The sequence below is a fragment of the Haliotis cracherodii genome, unplaced genomic scaffold, assembly GCF_022045235.1.
Source record: "Haliotis cracherodii isolate W230 unplaced genomic scaffold, xgHalCrac1.p SCAF_4, whole genome shotgun sequence".
Taxonomy (NCBI): Eukaryota; Metazoa; Mollusca; class Gastropoda; order Lepetellida; family Haliotidae; genus Haliotis; species Haliotis cracherodii.
The window spans coordinates 860,856-883,374 of record NW_027266297.1 but is presented as its reverse complement, the minus strand read 5'-3'; the positions used below and the strand labels follow the sequence as shown (position 1 = coordinate 883,374).

General features: G+C 40.7%; 1 protein-coding gene across 2 annotated transcripts; it reads right to left on the bottom strand.

Annotated features, from left to right (window-relative positions):
- Window positions 1-282: 282 nt before the first annotated feature.
- Window positions 283-21,368, bottom strand: LOC139479111 (very long chain fatty acid elongase 2-like). Of its 2 annotated transcripts, none has more exons than XM_071261877.1 (7): window positions 21,252-21,368; window positions 7,975-8,045; window positions 5,109-5,299; window positions 4,773-4,859; window positions 3,868-4,039; window positions 1,884-2,008; window positions 283-1,059 (listed from the first exon to the last, which is right to left on the bottom strand). In XM_071261877.1, the coding sequence occupies exons 2-7, from the start codon at window positions 8,024-8,026 to the stop codon at window positions 775-777; spliced, it is 912 nt and encodes a 303-aa protein (XP_071117978.1). In that variant the 5' UTR covers window positions 8,027-8,045; window positions 21,252-21,368; the 3' UTR covers window positions 283-774. The 2 variants fall into 2 exon arrangements, with proteins under 2 accessions (XP_071117978.1, XP_071117979.1); XM_071261878.1 differs by lacking the exon at window positions 21,252-21,368 and adding an exon at window positions 13,871-13,987.
- Between the last annotated feature and the right edge of the window lie 1,151 nt (window positions 21,369-22,519).

Genomic DNA, 22,519 nt, shown 5'->3' with positions numbered 1-22,519 from the left:
TACTGGAAGTCATATGCATCTCGTGTTACTGACTGACCAGTTGTTACTTGCGGAGTAAGTACACCTGTTGATATTCGGGTGTGGTTGGGGTTAAACGTCTGGTTTCTGTCACCATAAATTTTGACAAAACTGTCAGATATTTGTTACTGGCTTGACATTATGTAATGTCATATCAATGTTTGTTATGACCATGTTCTACTGCAGTTTGAAACCACAACATATACAGCTGACAGGAAACAACAACGCGAATGCAACTCAAACGCCCACTCCAGGCCTGCCCTGCCCTGCCCTGCCCTGCCCTGCCCTCCTGCTCTGGTACAGGACATCCCTACACAAACTGAAGATGAACACATCTGTCTGATCATAGTGTTACGACTACCTTCACTCCCATACTATAACACATACTTACAATATCAGATTGATCATTTTGAACAAATGGCAGCTCGTGTGATGACCAAATTTGGTACGGAGACACTAATAGCCATACTGTCACTGACATCAAGTCAACCATCAGTGGCATTTCAACATGATTACCTACCGAAGAACCATACAGACATATTAATTGTACTCCCAACCATCACTTTTCGATTAAACAAAAATATATCACCGGAAACAGTTACTATGGTTACAAGAACAAAAACAAATCGCTGTTCATACTTTTTCCAGTACAAGGTTCAGAGGTCAACTGACGACCTTGCCAGACGACCTCTAACCTTGCATCATTTAAAGCAACTATTTACACATCAGTAAACAAGACTATAGACTAAGATGACACTACTCTCCCTTCATGTGTTGTATATAGCCGTTTGTCTGTCCATTCAAAAATTTCTTCCCATTAACAGGGGTGACACCTCTCTTGTTGACCCCATTCACTCTGGGAACATCCGCCACGGAGTGAGTGTTTTTATGTTTGCGTATATAGGACTGGATGTAGAAGTTCCCGAACAGGCACAACATGACGACCATGTAGAGAGTGAGGAGCCACTGCCCCCAGCGCGGAAAGTCACATGACACACGCAGCGAGTTGGCCGTGTGGGTGAACGTGACGCAGAACTGAAACTGGAAGAGAAGAAACATCATTGATATCTGCTGACTTGCTGTCATTTTCTGTTTAATGCCGCACTCAGCAGAGTTCAAGCTATATGACGGCGGCCTGGAAATAATCGAGTCTGATGACAGTTACATCATGATCATTTGCCATCACACTTTCTTGTGGAAGTATCGTGGTATTTTTGAGTCCTATAAAGCTCTCGAACCCACACTACACCAGTTTGCAGGGACTAGATGAATAGTGTTTTTAAATATTTAACTAAATACCCACATCTGTAAAAACTAGTGGGTAACAGAAATTTGAATACGCAGATTGAATTACTGATACCCAATGATTTTAAAATGCATGGGTAAAATACCCACCACACCAAAAGCTTATCTGGAGCTCTGCTGACTACTAGCTACATCAACCGTGAAGATCCGGGGTAGAATAGGTCTTCAGCAACCCATGCCTACACCAGATGTACCTGACTACTAGCTACATCAACCGTGAAGATCCGGGGTAGAATAGGTCTTCAGCAACCCATGCCTACACCAGATGTACCTGACTACTAGCTACATCAACCTTGAAGATCCGGGGTAGAACCCATGCCTACACCAGGATCGGGCTGCACTAGACTTGGTTGATGCACGGGATCAGTTAAAGTGTTTATCACTATGGTTGCTGTGGTAGCCACGATGATTCTTTAATAAATTCAGGTGTCAAAGATAGCTGCGAAGTTTCAGCATCTTTAGTCCCGTGACTTCTGAGGAGACTGGTAACACCAAAGATGGATGCCATGAAAGCAGTCAGGTGACCTAAAATTGTAGAAAGGGAGGTAACTCTAACTGACCAACTGAAACTTGGTGATGTACTTCTTCCACCAGAGCTTGCCTCGGAGTGCGGGGATGGCAGACAGGCCGTAGTAGGAGTACATCACCATGTGGACGAGGCAGTTGAGCCAGCTGCCGAACCAGGCTGCAACACATTGGTTCACACACTCACTAATCATGATATACACAACATAGGGTCACTGATCATTATACTCACTAATCATGATATACACAACATAGGGTCACTGATCATTATACTCACTAATCATAATATACACAACATAGGGTCACTGATCATTATACTCACTAATCATGATATACACAACATAGGGTCACACTGATCAATATACTCACTAATCATAATATACACAACATAGGGTCACACTGATCATTATACTCACTAATCATAATATACACAACATAGGGTCACACTGATCATTATACTCACTAATCATAATATACACAACATAGGGTCACACTGATCATTATACTCACTAATCATAATATACAGAACATAGGGTCACTGATCATTATACTCACTAATCATGATATACACAACATAGGGGCACACTGATCATTATACTCACTAATCATAATATACACAACATAGGGTCACACTGATCATTATACTCACTAATCATAATATACACAACATAGGGTCACACTGATCATTATACTCACTAATCATAATATACACAACATAGGGGCACACTGATCATTATACTCACTAATCATAATATACACAACATAGGGTCACTGATCATTATACTCACTAATCATAATATACACAACATAGGGTCACACTGATCATTATACTCACTAATCATAATATACACAACATAGGGGCACACTGATCATTATACTCACTAATCATGATATACACAACATAGGGTCACACTGATCAATATACTCACTTATCATGATATACACAAAATTTATAGAATAAGCCAATGTCACACTCAATAATCGCTGAACATTTAGTAAGGTTGTGGTAGTTTCTTCTTTCGTTCTGAAAGACTTGAAAAGACGGGAGTCTCTTATTTAACTTACTTTTAAATATAAGGTCTTTTGTTATCAAAAAGATGATATTTAGAGGGTCATTGCGCTTTTCTGGAAAACCAATCATCACATGTTTCTTTGTTATTTCGATTTGGATGTTAGCCTTTTGAAGTAGCCAAACTTCAAGTTGACGCCAGATTTGCTGAACCATATTACAGGACCAGAAAAGATGGATTGGGGTCTCGATATCAACTAAACAAAAACTTCAATTTCGACTTTCACTTTAACCTAATTTACACTACAAAACATTAGTCGGAAGTATATGATGAAGTATTTTGTATTGGAGCCATTGCAGTTTAGTTTCTCTCGTACATCGAAAAGGCATTCTATTGTATTGGGACCAGTTAACTGAGCCATTGAGTACATTTTTTGTAGTGATATCTGAAATTAGTAAGTTGTAGAAGCATTTCGAATATGAATATACTCACACATGCCCCAACAATACAGTATATGAATATACTCACACATGTCCCAACACTGCAGGTATATGAATATACACACACACGTCCCAACACTACAGGTATATGAATATACTCACACATTCCCCAACACTACAGGTATATGAATATACTCACACACGTCCCAACACTGCAGGTATATGAATATACTCACACACGTCCCAACACTACAGGTATATGAATATACACACACATGCCCAAACACTCCAGGTATATGAATATATGCACACATGCCCCAACAATACAGGTATATGAATATACACACACATGCCCCAACACTACAGGTATAAGAATATACGCACACACGTCCCAACACTACAGGTATATGAATATACGCACACACGCCCCAACAATACAGGTATATGAATATACTCATACATGCCCCAACACTACAGGTATATGAATATATGCACACATGTCCCAACAATACAGGTATATGAATATACTCATACATGCCCCAACACTACAGGTATATGAATATACTCACACATGCCCCCAGGGATGAACATGATGACCCACCACCAGATGTTCAACATGGTGGCGTGGTGGAAAACGTGAAGGAATGTGATCTGGTTGAACTTTTTGCGCAGTATCATTAGAAGTGTGTCATTGAACTCGATCACTTTGGAAAAGAAGTACCACCACATGACCTTGGCAACCTGAAGAGAACATCTGTATTAGCAACATCGACACAGAACCACTAAACACCTACTACATCTCATCTACATCTCTCCTGACCAGCTGCTCCAGTCAACGGAGAGATGCTGAGGCAGGCAATGGTTCACAGTTGAATTGTTTAACACCGCAGTCCGTAACATTTCAGTTATGGCAGGGCCGCCTGTGTATGAATTAATCTGGGCCAGGTTAACAAGTTACATAAAGTGAGTGAGTGATTATGGTTTTACGCCGCTTTTAGCAATATTCCAGCAATGACATAAAGTGAACCACGTGCCAAGCCATCAGAGTTCAAAAACACAATCAGCCATTACAGATCCCACCACCGAAATCCCCGTCATCACCATTACAACCCAGAACCTCCATGGATATCCCCACCGGGTTTGCTCTGGCTCAGCTCGGAGCGAGGGGGTGTTGATACTGATGGGAGAGTGGGATACTCAACAACAAGACACACACTTGTCTGAGTGACAAGTGATCCTGTTGAGCCACTCTTTCAGTGGGCGTGGCTGGGGCAAACTGGCATTCTGGTACATTTCACCAAGATGTTAGAATGCACTTTGAGAAATCAAAACGTGTTGATCCAAACTGTAACCTATTGTCTCCACCCAACACATCACTCAATGTCAAGCCACAGACTGGAACCAGCACCAAACCATGAAGGAGGGTGGTACCCTTTCTCCGAGGTGACTGGGTCACGCCCACCCGGGAACATACCCTCATTTCCTTCGGGTTAGCCCAGCTGCCTTGGTTGTAGTTGGCGCACCACATGTCGTAGCCCGCGTCCACCACGCTCACGATGATCTGCAATCAAGTAGAATTATTGAATTGGTCACGCAGTCAAAGTTATTCATCACTTGTGCAGGCCCATGGTCACATATCTATGTAGTCACTGAAGTTCCACTTACGATAGCATCAAAGAACTCTTTCAAGTTTTCAAGTTTTCATTCAGAACATACATTTTCTTGATTTTACATGAGATTAATATTTAGGCTTAACCACGTCCAGTTAAACATTTCATAACGTTCTGACCAAGACTTTCTTTCCTTGTACCTCGATGAACATGTAGGTGGACAGCACGACCAGCCCCAGGTTGTAGACAACCATGAGCCACTGCAGGGAGAACGGCTGCCGGTTCTTCATGATGCGCGGCCCCACCAGTACCATCATCAGGTAGAGCCCTGTCGCCACCCATACCGGTACCGGGCTGTCGGATACCAGCAGCCAGTGCCGTGTCCGTGGATCTGGAACCGCAAACCACGCCATCAGTACAGCCACACCATCTGTACAGCCACATCATCAGTACCACCACACCATCAATACAGCCACACCCATAGTACAGCCACACCATCTGTACAGCCACATCATCAGTACCACCACACCATCAATACAGCCACACCATCAGTACAGCCACACCATCTGTACAGCCACATCATCAGTACCACCACACCATCAATACAGCCACACCATCAGTACAGCCACATCATCAGTACAGCCACACCATCTGTACAGCCACATCATCAGTACCACCACACCATCAATACAGCCACACCATCAGTACAGCCACACCATCAGTACAGCCACACCATCAGTACAGCCACACCATCAGTACCACCACGCCATCAGTACCACCACGCCATCAGTACCACCACGCCATCAGTACAGCCACGCCATCAGTACAGCCACGCCATCAGTACCACCACGCCATCAGTACAGCCGCACCATCAGTACAGCCACACCGTCAGTACAGCCACACCATCAGTACAGCCACACCGTCAGTACAGCCACACCGTCAGTACAGCCACACCATCAGTACCACACCATCAGTACAGCCACACCGTCAGTACAGCCACACCATCAGTACAGCCACACCATCAGTGCCACCACACCATCAGTACAGCCACACCATCAGCACCACACCATCAGTACAGCAACACCATCAGTACCACCACGCCATCAGTACCACGCCATCAGTACAGCCACACCATCAGTACAGCCACACCATCAGTACAGCCACACCATCAGTACCACCACGCCATCAGCACCACACCATCAGTACAGCCACACCATCAGTACCACCACACCATCAGTACAGCCACACCATCAGTACAGCCACACCATCAGTACCACCACACCATCAATACAGCCACACCATCAGTACAGCCACACCATCAGTACAGCCACACCATCAGTACCACACCATCAGTACAGCCACACCATCAGTACAGCCACACCATCAGTACCACCACACCATCAGTACAGCCACACCATCAGCACCACACCATCAGTACAGCCACACCATCAGTACCACCACGCCATCAGTACAGCCACACCGTCAGTACAACCACACCGTCAGTACCACCACACCATCAGTACAGCCACACCGTCAGTACCACCACACCATCAGTAGAGCCACGCCATGAGTACAGCCACACCAGCAGCTAACCATCAGTACAGCCACACCGTCAGTACAGCCACACCAGCACCTAACCATCAGTACAGCCACACCAACACCTAACCATCAGTACAGCCACACCATCAGTACCACCACACTATCAGTACAGCCACGCCATGAGTACAGCCACACCAGCAGCTAACCATCAGTACAGCCACACCATCAGTACAGCCACACCATCAGTACAGCCACACCATCAGTACAGCCACACCATCAGTACAGCCATCCCATCAGTACAGCCACACCATCAGCACCACACCGTCAGTACAGCACATAGAGACACCAAACTGAGTGTCCCTGGGAACATGGCTAAACATCTGTGTTAGTTTCAAAATCGAGGCATTTTAACTATGAAGTGTATGTAAAAATATAAAACTACAAGTAAACATCAAGATCTATTTCTCATCACTTGGACATTAAGTCATGTGCACGTGGAAACAGTTTGACGATGCACTGAACATATTTTTGAGTTTAACTTTTATAGATAGTTTTAACATCAGCATAGCCACTAACTCTGCCAACTTACAATTAGTATTTTGTTGCGATCTTCTGATGACGACATCAAAGCCTGACAATATGAACTGTGTACAGACATGTGATTCCAAAACTCAGTTGATAATTTCATTACCTAGTTACTATTTCTACAACAGAGGTCCCGAAAATATGTGTTGAGTGTTGATTTGACAGGTGTAACACTATAAATAGAATTCATACCTGTCGATAAAAGAGACATGTTCCTAGCAGTCGGTGTGAGGCTTAATAACTACCCTTTCTTTACAGTGTCTATGACAATTTAGTCCTTGTGTCATTCATTTTGTTAATTGCCATATATCCACATGGATTAAGGAAGAAGTTGTTCTTGTAGTTTAGTTGCAAACTGGTGACAAATACAAACATGTAGGAACAGTTAGCAGCAAGTGTCTAACTTTCAACATCAGGGTTATCACAATGACCCCTGGACTATCAAGTTTCATCTAACACCCTGAGGAGACAAAACAAGTTCCCATGAGTGGCCACACAAAGTTCATTTGCGCTTTTACAAAGTGTATTGCCACTGAGGACATTCATGATAATATCACACTGTCCGATGTGAGGCCAGTTTATCACAAACATCAATAGCATATTACACAGGGGTCGCCTTATCAATAAACTGATCCTCATGTAAACAGGCGAACTGACACTGACAATCTGGCCACCACTGCCTCATTAACAACTGACAAGGACCTGCACACTGCAGATTGATTGATTCTATCACACCCAAGGATTCCTCCCATCCACTGTTCCCCAGCCTGGCTAAGCTGGGAGGATCTATCAGTGACATAATGAGATGATATCACTGTGGAATAGTGTACATGCCAGCTGTAAATTTATATCTCCTCTAGCTGCCATGTCCAAATTTTTTTTATAAACCAAGGAGAAGTGCCATTGACCCGGCCAAAGACAGGATGAGCCAGATCCACCAACCTGGTACCGCGCCTTCATACTGCTGCAGCAGCTGCTGAATCTTGCTGGCCATTGGTCAACAACTGGAGGACCTGAAACACGATAATTACATTGGTCAACAACAGTAGGACCTGAAACACAATAATTACATTGGTCAACAACAGTAGGACCTGAAACACGATAATTACATTGTCAACAACAGTAGGACCTGAAACACGATAATTACATTGGTCAACAACAGTAGGACCTGAAACACGATAATTACATTGGTCAACAACAGTAGGACCTGAAACATCATAATTACATTGGTCAACAACAGTAGGACCTGAAACACGATAATTACATTGGTCAATAACTGGAGGACCTGAAACACGATAATTACATTGGTCAACAACAGTAGGACCTGAAACACGATAATTACATTGGTCAACAACAGTAGGACCTGAAACACGATAATTACATTGGTCAATAACTGGAGGACCTGAAACACGATAATTACATTGGTCAACAACAGTAGGACCTGAAACACGATAATTACATTGGACAACAACAGTAGGACCTGAAACACGATAATTACATTGGTCAACAACAGTAGGACCTGAAACACGATAATTACATTGGTCAACAACAGTAGGACCTGAAACACGATAATTACATTGATCAACAACAGTAGGACCTGAAACACGATAATTACATTGGTCAACAACAGTAGGACCTGAAACATCATAATTACATTGGTCAACAACAGTAGGACCTGAAACATCATAATTACATTGGTCAACAACAGTAGGACCTGAAACACGATAATTACATTGGTCAACAACAGTAGGACCTGAAACATGATAATTACATTGGTCAACAACAGTAGGACCTGAAACACGATAATTACATTGGTCAACAACAGTAGGACCTGAAACACGATAATTACATTGGTCAACAACAGTAGGACCTGAAACACGATAATTACATTGGTCAACAACAGTAGGACCTGAAACACGATAATTACATTGGTAAACAACAGTAGGACCTGAAACATCATAATTACATTGGTCAACAACAGTAGGACCTGAAACACGATAATTACATTGGTAAACAACAGTAGGACCTGAAACACGATAATTACATTGGTCAACAACTGGAGGACCTGAAACACGATAATTACATTGGTAAACAACAGTAGGACCTGAAACACGATAATTACATTGGTCAACAACAGTAGGACCTGAAACACAATAATTACATTGGTCAACAACAGTAGGACCTGAAACATCATAATTACATTGGTCAACAACAGTAGGACCTGAAACACGATAATTACATTGGTCAACAACAGTAGGACCTGAAACACGATAATTACATTGGTCAACAACAGTAGGACCTGAAACACGATAATTACATTGGTCAACAACAGTAGGACCTGAAACACGATAATTACATTGGTAAACAACAGTAGGACCTGAAACATCATGATTACATTGGTCAACAACAGTAGGACCTGAAACACGATAATTACATTGGTAAACAACAGTAGGACCTGAAACACGATAATTACATTGGTCAACAACTGGAGGACCTGAAACACGATAATTACATTGGTCAACAACTGGAGGACCTGAAACACGATAATTACATTGGTCAACAACAGTAGGACCTGAAACATCATAATTACATCATATAACAGGGACAGAGGCTGACGATGAAGCATTGACTTTCACCAATCCACAAAGTGAATGAATAACGTTTACCAGGTATAGATCCACAATATTCCAGCCCTTAGTCCTCCTGTTTCCGGCCTCCACTGACTACCTGGCCTATATGATTGGCTTCCACTCAATGCCCCAAATAGTAAGTGAATTGGTTACATTCGTGACGGGACAGATTTTGTCTGAATGAACAAAGGCTAATTACCCTGTAGCCAAGACCTGTACATGCCCAGAATTACTTAACTATGGTCAGTTGTTAATCCCCATTGTATTGTACATTGAATGTCACCAGATGTGCAACTATGTCACTGATTAATTTCTGTTGCATATATTTTTTACTTAATCCATGTCAGGTGACCTTAGCTATATACATGCTTTTTTGTCCATTGATAAAAAAAGAGAGGAGGTTTTTACCCTCAGTCTGACCTGGCACATAGTGCTTCTTGTATACATCATGCATATATATCTAAGGAAGAGAATATATGGATGACAACTTCTTTATTATGAGGAACACAATGTTTCGGAGTATATGCTTACTCCTTCATCAGCTGATGAACACAACGTTTCGGAGTATATGCTTACTCCTTCATCACCCCAGTTCTTCATCATGCTAAAATTAAAAAGAAGTTGACATCCATATATTCTCTTCCTTATGTGTATCACTTCTAAATACCTTTCAAAGACCTCATATATATCTACCTGTATAAAGTAAACTTGTATATAACGCAAGCCATAGGCTCCATGTTGTCACTTCCAACTGAGAACCATATGCTGACCCCTTGAATATATGTATGCAAATAAACATAAATCAACGTCACACCTACCCATTGATAATTTGGAGGAGATGCGTTGTTGCCATAGCGTTTGATTTGGGACCACCTTTGTCTGAATGGCTAATAACCCTGTAGGCATGACAGGAGATTGAGAAATGCAACAAAATATTTTAAAGCACTTATCTCTTGGCGAGTACAGAAAAATCATTAATTTAAACTACAACCTGACAGTTATATTAGCCCTGTCTGTAATTATTTCTTAATTCCGTATGATTATCGGCAAAAGTATTAGTTCATGTCATGTTGTCCAGCCTCCCTATGTAGCTCCCACACTACAGACTGAAGGCTTCCCACAAGCACTTGTGCAGCTGACATGGCAACTAATGTCAATGTGATAGGAAATTAAAACAAATAACAAACTTTTGTTATAACAAACTCAAAGTGAACACTAATATTAGTTCGTTATAACCGTAGTTCGTTATAAGCATACTAGTACACTAACAATACAGTTAGTTGTATCTGTTGCTTCATTATAAGTGTGTTGGTTATAATAGTAGTGTACTGTACTTGAATGTGGTTTTACTCAAAAACATACATCTCCCCCTCCTATTTTTGATACATTAGTTCAAGTTGCTGCTGTATATGATTTTGCAAATCCAAAAACAAGAAAGAAATACTAATATCCCCAGCTAATATAATATAACAAGTCCTGTTGTGTGCAAGGCAAGAAATATTGTACGGTTTGAAAGATATGCTCCGGAAACGTGCACTACCGCCATTTTCAGTCTAAGTCATAGTCGTTGCCGTGGAAACTGTCAGAAGTCATCAGTTCACCACTAGACCTATCTACGTGCCAAATTTGGTTGAAGATATCACTCATGGTTTTTCAGTTCTGCTCCGGAAACGAAAAATTGTGGAGGGAAGGACAGAAGAACGGACTCACACACAGACAGACACACTCACACATGGACAGACACACATGGACCCCCACACAGACACACGCACACGGACAGACACACTCACATGGACACATTCACTCTCACATGGACAGACACACTCACATGGACACATTCACTCACATGGACACATTCAGACTCACATGGACACATTCAGACTCACATGGACAGACACACTCACATGGACACATTCACACTCACATGGACACAGACACACTCACATGGACAGACACACTCACATGGACACATTCACACTCACATGGACACATTCACACTCACATGGACACATTCACACTCACATGGACAGACACACTCACATGGACACATTCACACTCACATGGACACATTCACACTCACATGGACACATTCACACTCACATGGACAGACACACTCACATGGACACATTCACACTCACATGGACACATTCACACTCACATGGACAGACACACTCACATGGACACATTCACACTCACATGGACACATTCACACTCACATGGACAGACACACTCACATGGAAACAGACACACTCACATGGACACATTCACACTCACATGGACACATTCACACTCACATGGACAGACACACTCACATGGACACATTCACTCTCACATGGACACAGACACACTCACATGGACACATTCACACTCACATGGACAGACACACTCACATGGACAGACACACTCACATTGACACATTCACACTCACATGGACACATTCACACTCACATGGACACATTCACACTCACATGGACACAGACACACTCACATGGACACATTCACAATCACATGGACACATTCACACTCACATGGACAGACACACTCACATGGACAGACACACTCACATGGACACATTCACACTCACATGGACACAGATACACTCACATGGACAGACACACTCACATGGACACATTCACACTCACATGGACACATTCACACTCACATGGACACATTCACACTCACATGGACACATTCACACTCACATGGACACAGACACACTCACATGGACAGACACACATGGACACATTCACACTCGCATGGACACATTCACACTCGCATGGACACATTCACACTCACATGGACACATTCACACTCACATGGACACATTCACACTCACATGGACACATTCACACTCACATGGACACATTCACACTCACATGGACACATTCACACTCGCATGGACACATTCACACTCGCATGGACACACTCACATGGACAGACACACTCACATGGACACATTCACACTCACATGGACAGACACACTCACATGGACACATTCACACTCACATGGACAGACACACTCACATGGACACATTCACACTCGCATGGACACATTCACACACAGACTAACATGGACAGACGCACATGGACCCACAGAAACATGGACCCACACAGACAGACAGAGACACAGACTCTAAGACTCACTGACACACACTCACAGGCAGACACACTCATTGAGCAGTAGAGGACAAACGTAGTCAATAAAACTTAATTAAACCTTCTGGGTTGTACTTCCTCAGCTGATGTTTCTGTAAAAGACTTGCACACACTTGTAAGGGTTTGGTCATAGTAGGGGCTGTTATAAAGATTACGAACAGATTTGTCTAAAAGGTGGGTGCTTATTGGAGCAAGGTGCTGAAAAGTTTGACATTTGACTCTTATTAATATTCCTAGTGGTGCGTTTGTCCAGACCATATCTCTAAAACTGATTGGTATTGTTTCTTGAAACTGTGCACACACAAAGACCAGGTTGTCAACTGCTATGTAACATGTTTAATACACTTTAGAACAAATATTTTTTCTGTTTCAATGGCAACAAGTTTGATTTTGACTCTGTTCATATTGGTGTATACCTGACATAGAAATAGAAACTTCTGAATCCCAATTCCATGGTATTGTTTTGATAGCCCAATAACCACTCTTGTAAATATAGACAGATTAGATAGAAATTCTCTCAAAAAAGTAGCAAACAGATGATTTTTTCTTTTGAATTTGTTGGGGCCAGGGGCATTTGTCATCTGATGACTCTTGTTCAATTTATTGTTTTTTTTTGGTTGTGTTTCCATGGAAACAATTTGGACAGTCTCAAACAAGTAGCTTTTGTTTCCTGCCCAAACTCTACCGCTAATGATTATTTCTGCATGACAACATTTTCTTTTCAGGCTGTAATTTGCCATTATCATCCCCCACCACGAAGTGGAAGGGGGATATGGGAATGGGTGCTGTCTGTCTGTCCTTCCAAGTGTGAGTGTGTGTCTGTCCATGTGTGTCCATGTGTGAGTGTGTCTGTCCATGTGTCTGTGTGTCTGTCCATGTGTGTCCGTGTGTGAGTGTGTGTCTGTCCATGTGTGTCCGTGTCAGTGGGCTTGTGTGTGAGTGTGCGTCTATTAATCATAACCGGCCTGAAAATTCAAAAACTTAAAAAACTAAATATACATGAAATCTACAACAGTCACACACAACCACCAGAAACTATTGTTGGTACTTACCAAGTAGATATGTGTAGAAGTATTTCAACCAAGTGGCCCTATGGCCCTGAACTGCCTCACAGACTAATGTGTTAGTTGTAATGAGCTGCAATTATAGCTTGCAACATACCACGAGTTGCAATCTCCCAGTACAACCGACTCGGCTACAGCAGCACCCACTAGCTCCATCAGACCAATGAATATTCATGAGACATGCCCTGTACGTATCTCGTGGGTAAAGCATATATACGGCAAACTTCAAACACATCAACACAAAGGAGATGTGGTTGTTTGTTTGCCGGGGAACATGCGAGCGGATTACAGCATGAGGTCTACGTCCGTGTTAATACTAGCAAGGCGAAAACGTAAACTCATGAATAGTCCAGCAGCCACTATTCCCTGTTGAGCTCCTAGCAAACTTAGCAACAATGTTTGATGATCACCTGACTAAACAAAGCAATATAGCACAAACACTTTGTTTGGGAATAGGCACATAGCTTTCAGGGATGCAGCAGTTGGAGCAGGGACGGATCAAGTTCGGAAATTATTTACTGAAAAAAAACTCGGGGCCACACTGGCTATATCTTGTGGTTATACGGACTTTATGCAAGGTAATACTTTGGTGGAAAATAAATACATTTGTACTGTTCATTTATACAGTTTATTTTGGTTTGTTTGGTCAAGTGGGTTAATTAAATACTGTTTCTGTTTGAAGTGCAGGATGTTTAGGTAAGCACTGTTTCTCTTTAAGACTTCAATGCATTTGATCAAATGTGTAACATGTTAAAAGTTATTTTATAAATATTATTTTGTAGGATTTGTTTGTTTCTTTGGGTCATTACTCGGGTATTTTATGTAAGAATGTCATGACATTTTGTACTTATCTGTATAATCTGTATCAGGCTTATCTCAATTCTGTATCTCCAAAATGAATGTAATCAGGGGGGTACTGCATGTAAACAAAACCACGCTATCCTACTGCTGTGGATACTTAATACACCCTGTTTCCAAGTGTCATGCCATCCAGTAATCCTTACCTAAAGAAGGTGCTATCTGTGCTTGTCTTCTGTGGAGGTTTTCAGTTGTCAGGACTGACATGTCTAAAATCGAGGTGAACAACATAGTTAACATGGTTAATATTACCTTGTATCAACATACCCCTTTCTGATTGTTGGAACTGTGAACAACATTGTTTATCTTACCTTGCATCAACATACCCCTTTCTGATTGTTGGAACTGTGAAATGATTGTTGAAACTGTTAATAACATTGTTTATCTTACCTTGCATCAACATACCCCTTTCTGATTGTTGAAACTGTTAATAACATTGTTTATCTTACCTTGCATTTACATACCCCTTTCTGATTGTTGGAACTGTGAATAACATTGTTTATCTTACCTTGCATCAACATACCCCTTTCTGATTGTTGGAACTGTAAATAACATTGTTTATCTTACCTTGCATTTACATACCCCTTTCTGATTGTTGGAACTGTGAACAACATTGTTTATCTTACCTTGCATCAACATACCCCTTTCTGATTGTTGGAACTGTGAAATGATTGTTGAAACTGTTAATAACATTGTTTATCTTACCTTGCATCAACATACCCCTTTCTGATTGTTGGAACTGTTAATAACATTGTTTACCTTACCTTGCATTTACATACCCCTTTCTGATTGTTGGAACTGTGAACAACATTGTTTATCTTACCTTGCATCAACATACCCCTTTCAGATTGTTGGAACTGTGAAATGATTGTTGAAACTGTTAATAACATTGTTTATCTTACCTTGCATCAACATACCCCTTTCTGGTTGTTGAAACTGTGAATAACATTGTTTATCTTACCTTGCATCATGAGTTTCCACTTGCCCATCATGCTGTGATTTATTTAATTTATGTTCTTGACTCAAATGCCAGGATTAAATTTTAAACTCAGCCGTAGTGCTGCATAACCTGCTCTCTCAGCCTTTATCGTTTGGGTTTCTGGGAACATATATATATATATATATATATATATATATATATATATATATATATAAATAAATAAATAAATAAATATATATATATAAATAAATATATATATATATATATATATATATATATATATATATATATATATATATATATATATATTACATGTATTTTAAAAAAAAAAAGGTTAGACTTTATGACATCACAACAGTGAAACTTCACTGCTCACAATACGGACATATAGAATTAGACTTAATGACATGAAATGATAACATGGTTAACAGCAGATGTCATAACAGAACACATTTTCATAAACATCTGTCTTACAAAACACACACATCACTGGCCCCAGCTGCAGTATGTGTCAAACCTATCAACAACCCTCACTCACATGACCAGGTGAGGTAGCCAAGACACCTTCAATCTGTGCAGTATCTGGTATACCAAGAGTGTAATATCTCATATACCTATTATGTAATATCTTGTTTGTTGTTAGCTTGTTTGTTGTTTAACGCCGCACCCAGCAATATTCCAACTATATGACGGCAGTCTGTAAATAATTGAGTCTGGACCAGACAATCCAGTGATTGATATCATGAGCATCAATCCACGCAATTGGGATCGATGACATGCATCAACCAAGTCGGCGAGCCTGACCATCCGATCCTGTTAGTCCCCTCTTACGAAAAGCATAGTCGCCTTTTATGGCAAGCATGGGTTGCTGAAGACCTATTCAACCTGGATATTCACGGGTCATGTAATGTCTTGTATTCCTGCTATAATCATATCTCATATACCTACGATGTAAAATCTCATATACCTACAATGTTAATAGAGATGATACTAGCATGTGTGTCATACTTGTTTTCCAAAAAATGCACTAATCGCCAAAGCTCTTCCAGAAAACCACAACAATTGTCAAAAGATGTAAAACATCTTCAGCTATGACTTCCATTCTAGAGTGACGTCTTTCCATCCTTCTGTCACAATAACATTCGAATGAAGAGAACAATGCCGTCCAGATGATAGAAACAATACACTGGTGCGTGTGAAGTGATATTTACACCAGTGCACATACGATTTTTATGTACTTAGTTATTTCTTACCCTGAGGGTAATATCTCATATAGAGGTCTGCCATGTAATATCTCATATAGAGGTCTGCCATGTAATATCTCATATAGAGGTCTGCCATGTAATAGCTCATATAGGTCTTCCATGTAATAGCTCATATAGAGGTCTGCCATGTAATAGCTCATATAGAGGTCTGACATGTAATAGCTCATAGAGAGGTCTGCCATGTAATAGCTCATAGAGAGGTCTGCCATGTAATAGCTCATATAGAGGTCTGCCATGTAATAGCTCATATAGAGGTCTGCCATGTAATAGCTCATATAGAGGTCTGCCATGTAATAGCTCATATAGAGGTCTGCCATGTAATAGCTCATAGAGAGGTCTGCCATGTAATAGCTCATATAGAGGTCTTCCATGTAATAGCTCATATAGAGGTCTGCCATGTAATAGCTCATATAGAGGTCTGCCATGTAATATCTCATATAGAGGTCTGCCATGTAATATCTCATAGAGAGGTCTGCCATGTAATGTCATACACAAACTATGACATTTATATCGTATATTGAGGAATGCAATGTAATATCTCATATGGAGGTCTGCCATGTAATATCTCATAGAGAGGTCTGCCATGTAATGTCATACACAAACTATGACATTTATTTCGCATATTGAGGAATGCAATGTAATATCTCATAAAGAGATCTGCCATATAATATCTTATACACGTACTATGACATGTAATATTTCAAATAGAGGTCTGCCATGTTATATCTCATACACATACTATGACATGTAATATCTCATATAATGGTCTCCCATGTTACATCTCATATAATGGTCTCCCATGTTACATCTCATATAGGTCTGCCATGTTATATCTCATATAATGGTCTACCATGTTACATCTCATATAGGTCTGCCATGTTATATCTCATATAGGGGTCTGCCATTTCATATATCATATAGATGACTGACATGTAATATCTCATACACATACTATGACATGTAATATCTCATATAATGGTCTACCATGTTACATCTCATATAGGTCTGCAATGTTATATCTCATATAATGGTCTACCATGTTACATCTCATATAGGTCTGCCATGTTATATCTCATATAGGGGTCTGCCATTTCATATATCATATAGATGACTGCCATGTAATATCTCATACACATACTATGACATGTAATATCTCATATAGAGGTCTGCCGCGTAATATCACATACACATACTATGACATGTAATATCTCATACCTAGGAGCAGCGTTTGAGATACCTGGCTGCCTGCCAGACCATCTCAGACAGGTTGTTCGAGCCACCAAAATCGTGTTAAGATATAAAATCATTAAAGTGACAGGTTTGATTCCCTACAACTACAACATACAATATGAGAAGCGGGAGGACCAAGTCCACTCACTCAACCACTCAACCACCTCACTCACTCACCCCACTCACTCACATAATTATCACAATTCAAAATAATTCCTGTCAAGATACAGTTGGGGAGCATTTCAAAAGTTTGTTATCAGCTAACAAAATATAATTCCAGATGTTTTGAGAAATTCCCTAAAACACTTAATTGTGGAAATATTGACCTCAAGAATTATTTCAGTAAGCAGAGCGCAATACCATTGATTCATGTAACTGACACAGAACACACATTATTGACCAACTTTGATTCAACACATCGAGGTGTATCTTAACTACAATGATCTTCACTCGGATCCTTCAATGGTTGAACACAAGTCACCAACATTCCAGTAATATCATATTTCTTTTCACAGCGTTCATTTTCGGAATAAAGATATGATCATTACCGCTGTTGTAAGGTTGATATCAAGGCCGTCGTTAACTTTTTTTTGACAGGGGGGCAAATATTTGTACAAGTATCACTTGTCCCCAACTTGATTCCAATAAAACTCTTTATATAAAAAAAATCCCGGGGGGGGGGGGCGCAGTTGGCTGCAGCACTGGATATGGAATAAAGACGTCTGTGTTGCTTGTAACACTTGGCTTATTCTCTGTTCTTTTGGTACACTGCTTTGGCCTGACAACATGGCGGCCCTACATCTTGTAAATGACATATTATGACATCATATTCTTACTGTAGTATTTGTACGACTGCTTGCTCTTGAGTGCTGTAGAAGCTGGTATTGTTTACATTACAGCAGCGCCTTGCCTACAGTGCATGAACTACATCAGTGTATTGGGTTGACGCCATCCTCAGTAAATGATAGAACCTGCCATGACATATCATACTTGGACCCCATGGTACCGCGGCATTCATCGTATCGCGGCATTTGTGATTTCCAGTAGTTCACACCGGACACGCCTCTTAGCAGCTGTCTGTTAATGCAAATCAGTAACCAGGAAGTTTTCACTTCGTAAACAATTTCAATTTTCACGGAATGTTCCGTCTGCTGTAAGTAAGGAGTTATTAATGCGTTGATACATACTTCTGTGATTTTTAAAAATATTGCCTTACCCACATCTATCAATGGACAACGATATAACCCGCAGTTCCCCAAGTAAACTTTCTCTATCGACCTGAACTAGATCATCTGCACATTCATGGCAACTAATAAGGTAACGGAAGTTACGTAGTCCGCACTACGCTCTATGCCAAGAATCTATTGGGAGATCATAAGGGCCATAATGCCAAACTTAGAAATACGTTCTTCACTAGTAGCCAAAAGATAAATACATACTTTGGGCATACAAGGAGTGCTTTTTATATATCTATTGTTGACGTAAAACATTTTTCCATTTTGTGACAAATTATTGTCATCCAATTTTTTTATAAAGAATCTTAGAATATCATTTCTGATATTTTGTTGACGACTTATAAAAATATTTTTCTCTTACTTTTCGGTAAATATGCATTGAACACCTATTGCTGATAACATATATAGAATTTTACTTGTGCTGTCTTTGCACTTGTCTGGACAAATCACTGATGTCTGGCATGATCATACCAAGTGGTTGGTAGAATTATGTCCTCTTTTTGTCCAATTCGGACCTCCATACACAACTTTTATCTGTACCACGATACAATGGAGTTCTCTCCCTTGTCAAACTGGGCACGAGGCCCGGCTTTTACTCGGAGCTACTAAAGTAAATAATGAACTTTTATCAGTAAAATATAAACTGTTAGATAAAATAAATGACATCTGACATAGAGAACACGAATAATCATAAAGGTTAGTGTGTGCAATTTGTTCCATTCAGCGTACATGACAAGTACCGCGATACCCTGAGGTTGCAGGCTACATAGTTATTTGCCCCTGCCCCAATATACAACACTTACAGCAATAATGACATATTACAGGATAGCACTTTGACATATGACCTGCGACATGACGTCAGTACTATTGTAAACACTACAATCATGAACATCGAGTTGGTATCATTGGAATATAATGCCATACATCAACCAAGTCAGCAACACTGACCCCCAATTTCGTCACCTCTTTCGACAAGCAAAGATTGCTCAATACAATCCTAATCAGGATCTTCACTGGAAAATGTACACAGACCAGCTGTTAACTGGTTAACCACCCACCAACCCAAATAATCAGGTTTCAAACATGAAACTTACAAGGCCAAACATTTGAAATATGCTCCCTTCCATTGCAAGACATCTCTGCTGTCAGGACCCCATTTCTAACCATGCTTATATAATTTTAAAATGAGTCTGACAAGTCACTGAAACCTAAATTTGTCATAACTGTGCTACATGCATCACCAAAACATCCAAACTACCAATGCCGATATATTGCGTGTTTCGTTTGTTGCGACAGACGACATTCACCTAGAGGCCTGTCGCCTTGATATCAGTGATAGTATCACGCCTGTTGTCTTGAAATCTACCGCTCCACTGCAATGCCGGCAAGTCTTTATCATGTTTATAACAGAGACGTCGTGTACACATGGGGCAAACACCAGCACCTACAAACAGTTATGTCAGTGGAAATGGATCATTTCATGAATGGAAGAATTGAAGAATAAATTATAAGAGCCAAACTGCACTTCATTGAACACGATTCTAATTCTCTTAATGACACTGAATGTTCGCAGACATCGGCCGTGCGAACAACAGTATCGATGATGTAATTATAATAATCCGGCCATGAACGCTGACGGTCGTTGAAATGAAATTCCCATCGATATGACTGGGCAATATTAACGAACAGTGGAAAACTAAATCATGCACAGTATATCAACAGACATGCTGTCGGCATCGAACTGTCTGACTTACAGACGCATAGATTTTCCTCTGCGGAAAGAAAGATCCATGAGTCGAGAAATGGCAAATGGCTATTGTTCTTCGATCTTGTTATCTTACCTCTGCGTTAAGGCGCACGGAGCTTGTGTGTGGATGTTTGACAATGGAAAACTAGGCTTATATCCAGCCAGCGGTGATAACACTAGCGTCAATTCTGCCGCTGTCTCAATGGCAAGAATCACATGCGAGGATGTTCAATGGAGTAACCGGCAACTTCGTCCAATCAGCTTTGAGTATTATGACCTTACGCGCATCGGCTGAGGGTCATTTAAGGTCACATCAATCATCCGACTCTTGGGGAAAATTCGGAAGGCCTCGGCAACGATTCGTCTCTATCCGGATAATGGGCGATGTGGAACTGTTTCAGCAGCATTCTTTATATTGAACACAACCGGAACGCCCTTGAACCTTGCCAACAGAATCTTCAATATCACAATCACAATACTTTTGAAAATCACATGAACAATATAATGTTTCTACTTTCAAACAAATAGGCGCGTGTCATTCTTTGTCAACAGATATAATGTGTATGCATGGTCTCTGTTATGAATAATAAATGTTCAGAAACAATCTTTCAATCGATAAACGATATTACAAGCTGTCACTGTGTGTTTACTGTTCAGTGTTAAGGAAATACTATGATTAAACGTAAAACGAATGCATATACAAGTGTGACATATTGATATCCCTGTCACGTTCTTTAACAGTAACTGTCAGAGTTCTGACACGTGACTACGAATATAGTTTCACCCCGTGTTATTTTGTGTTTTTTGATCACTAATGCTAAATCATTTTTTTGGTCCTCACAGTAGCTGGATGTGCTTATATACACTATGTTTTAATGGTAAATGGTATGGTCGGTGATTATTAAATCCTCATGGAAAACAGTTGTTTTAATCTTTAGAGACTGTGTTATGAACTCAAGCAATACTTCTTGTGCTAAGCAGGTATTTTCAAAATAGTGTATAGCCCGAATATTCGTTATATTTAGATAATTTTAAGTTTGTAATTGACGACTGACAATCCTATACAACTTTATTCATTTTGCTCTCAGCTTCATAACAGTGGCGACCGCCTCCGTGGTCTTGTGGTAGAGCGTCCGCCCGGAGAGCGGAAGGTCCGGGGTTCGATCCCGGGCCGCGTCATACAAAGAGACGTTAAAAGATTGTACTTGTTGTTACCCTGTCTGGCGCTCGGCATTAAGGGGCTAAAACAAGGACTGGTCGGCTCGGAGTCAGTATACTGTGTCTGAGTGGGGTATTCGTGTTAAACTGCGGCATGGTATCTCAGTGAGCTAGCACTATAAATCGGCATCAGTCCGGACTAGT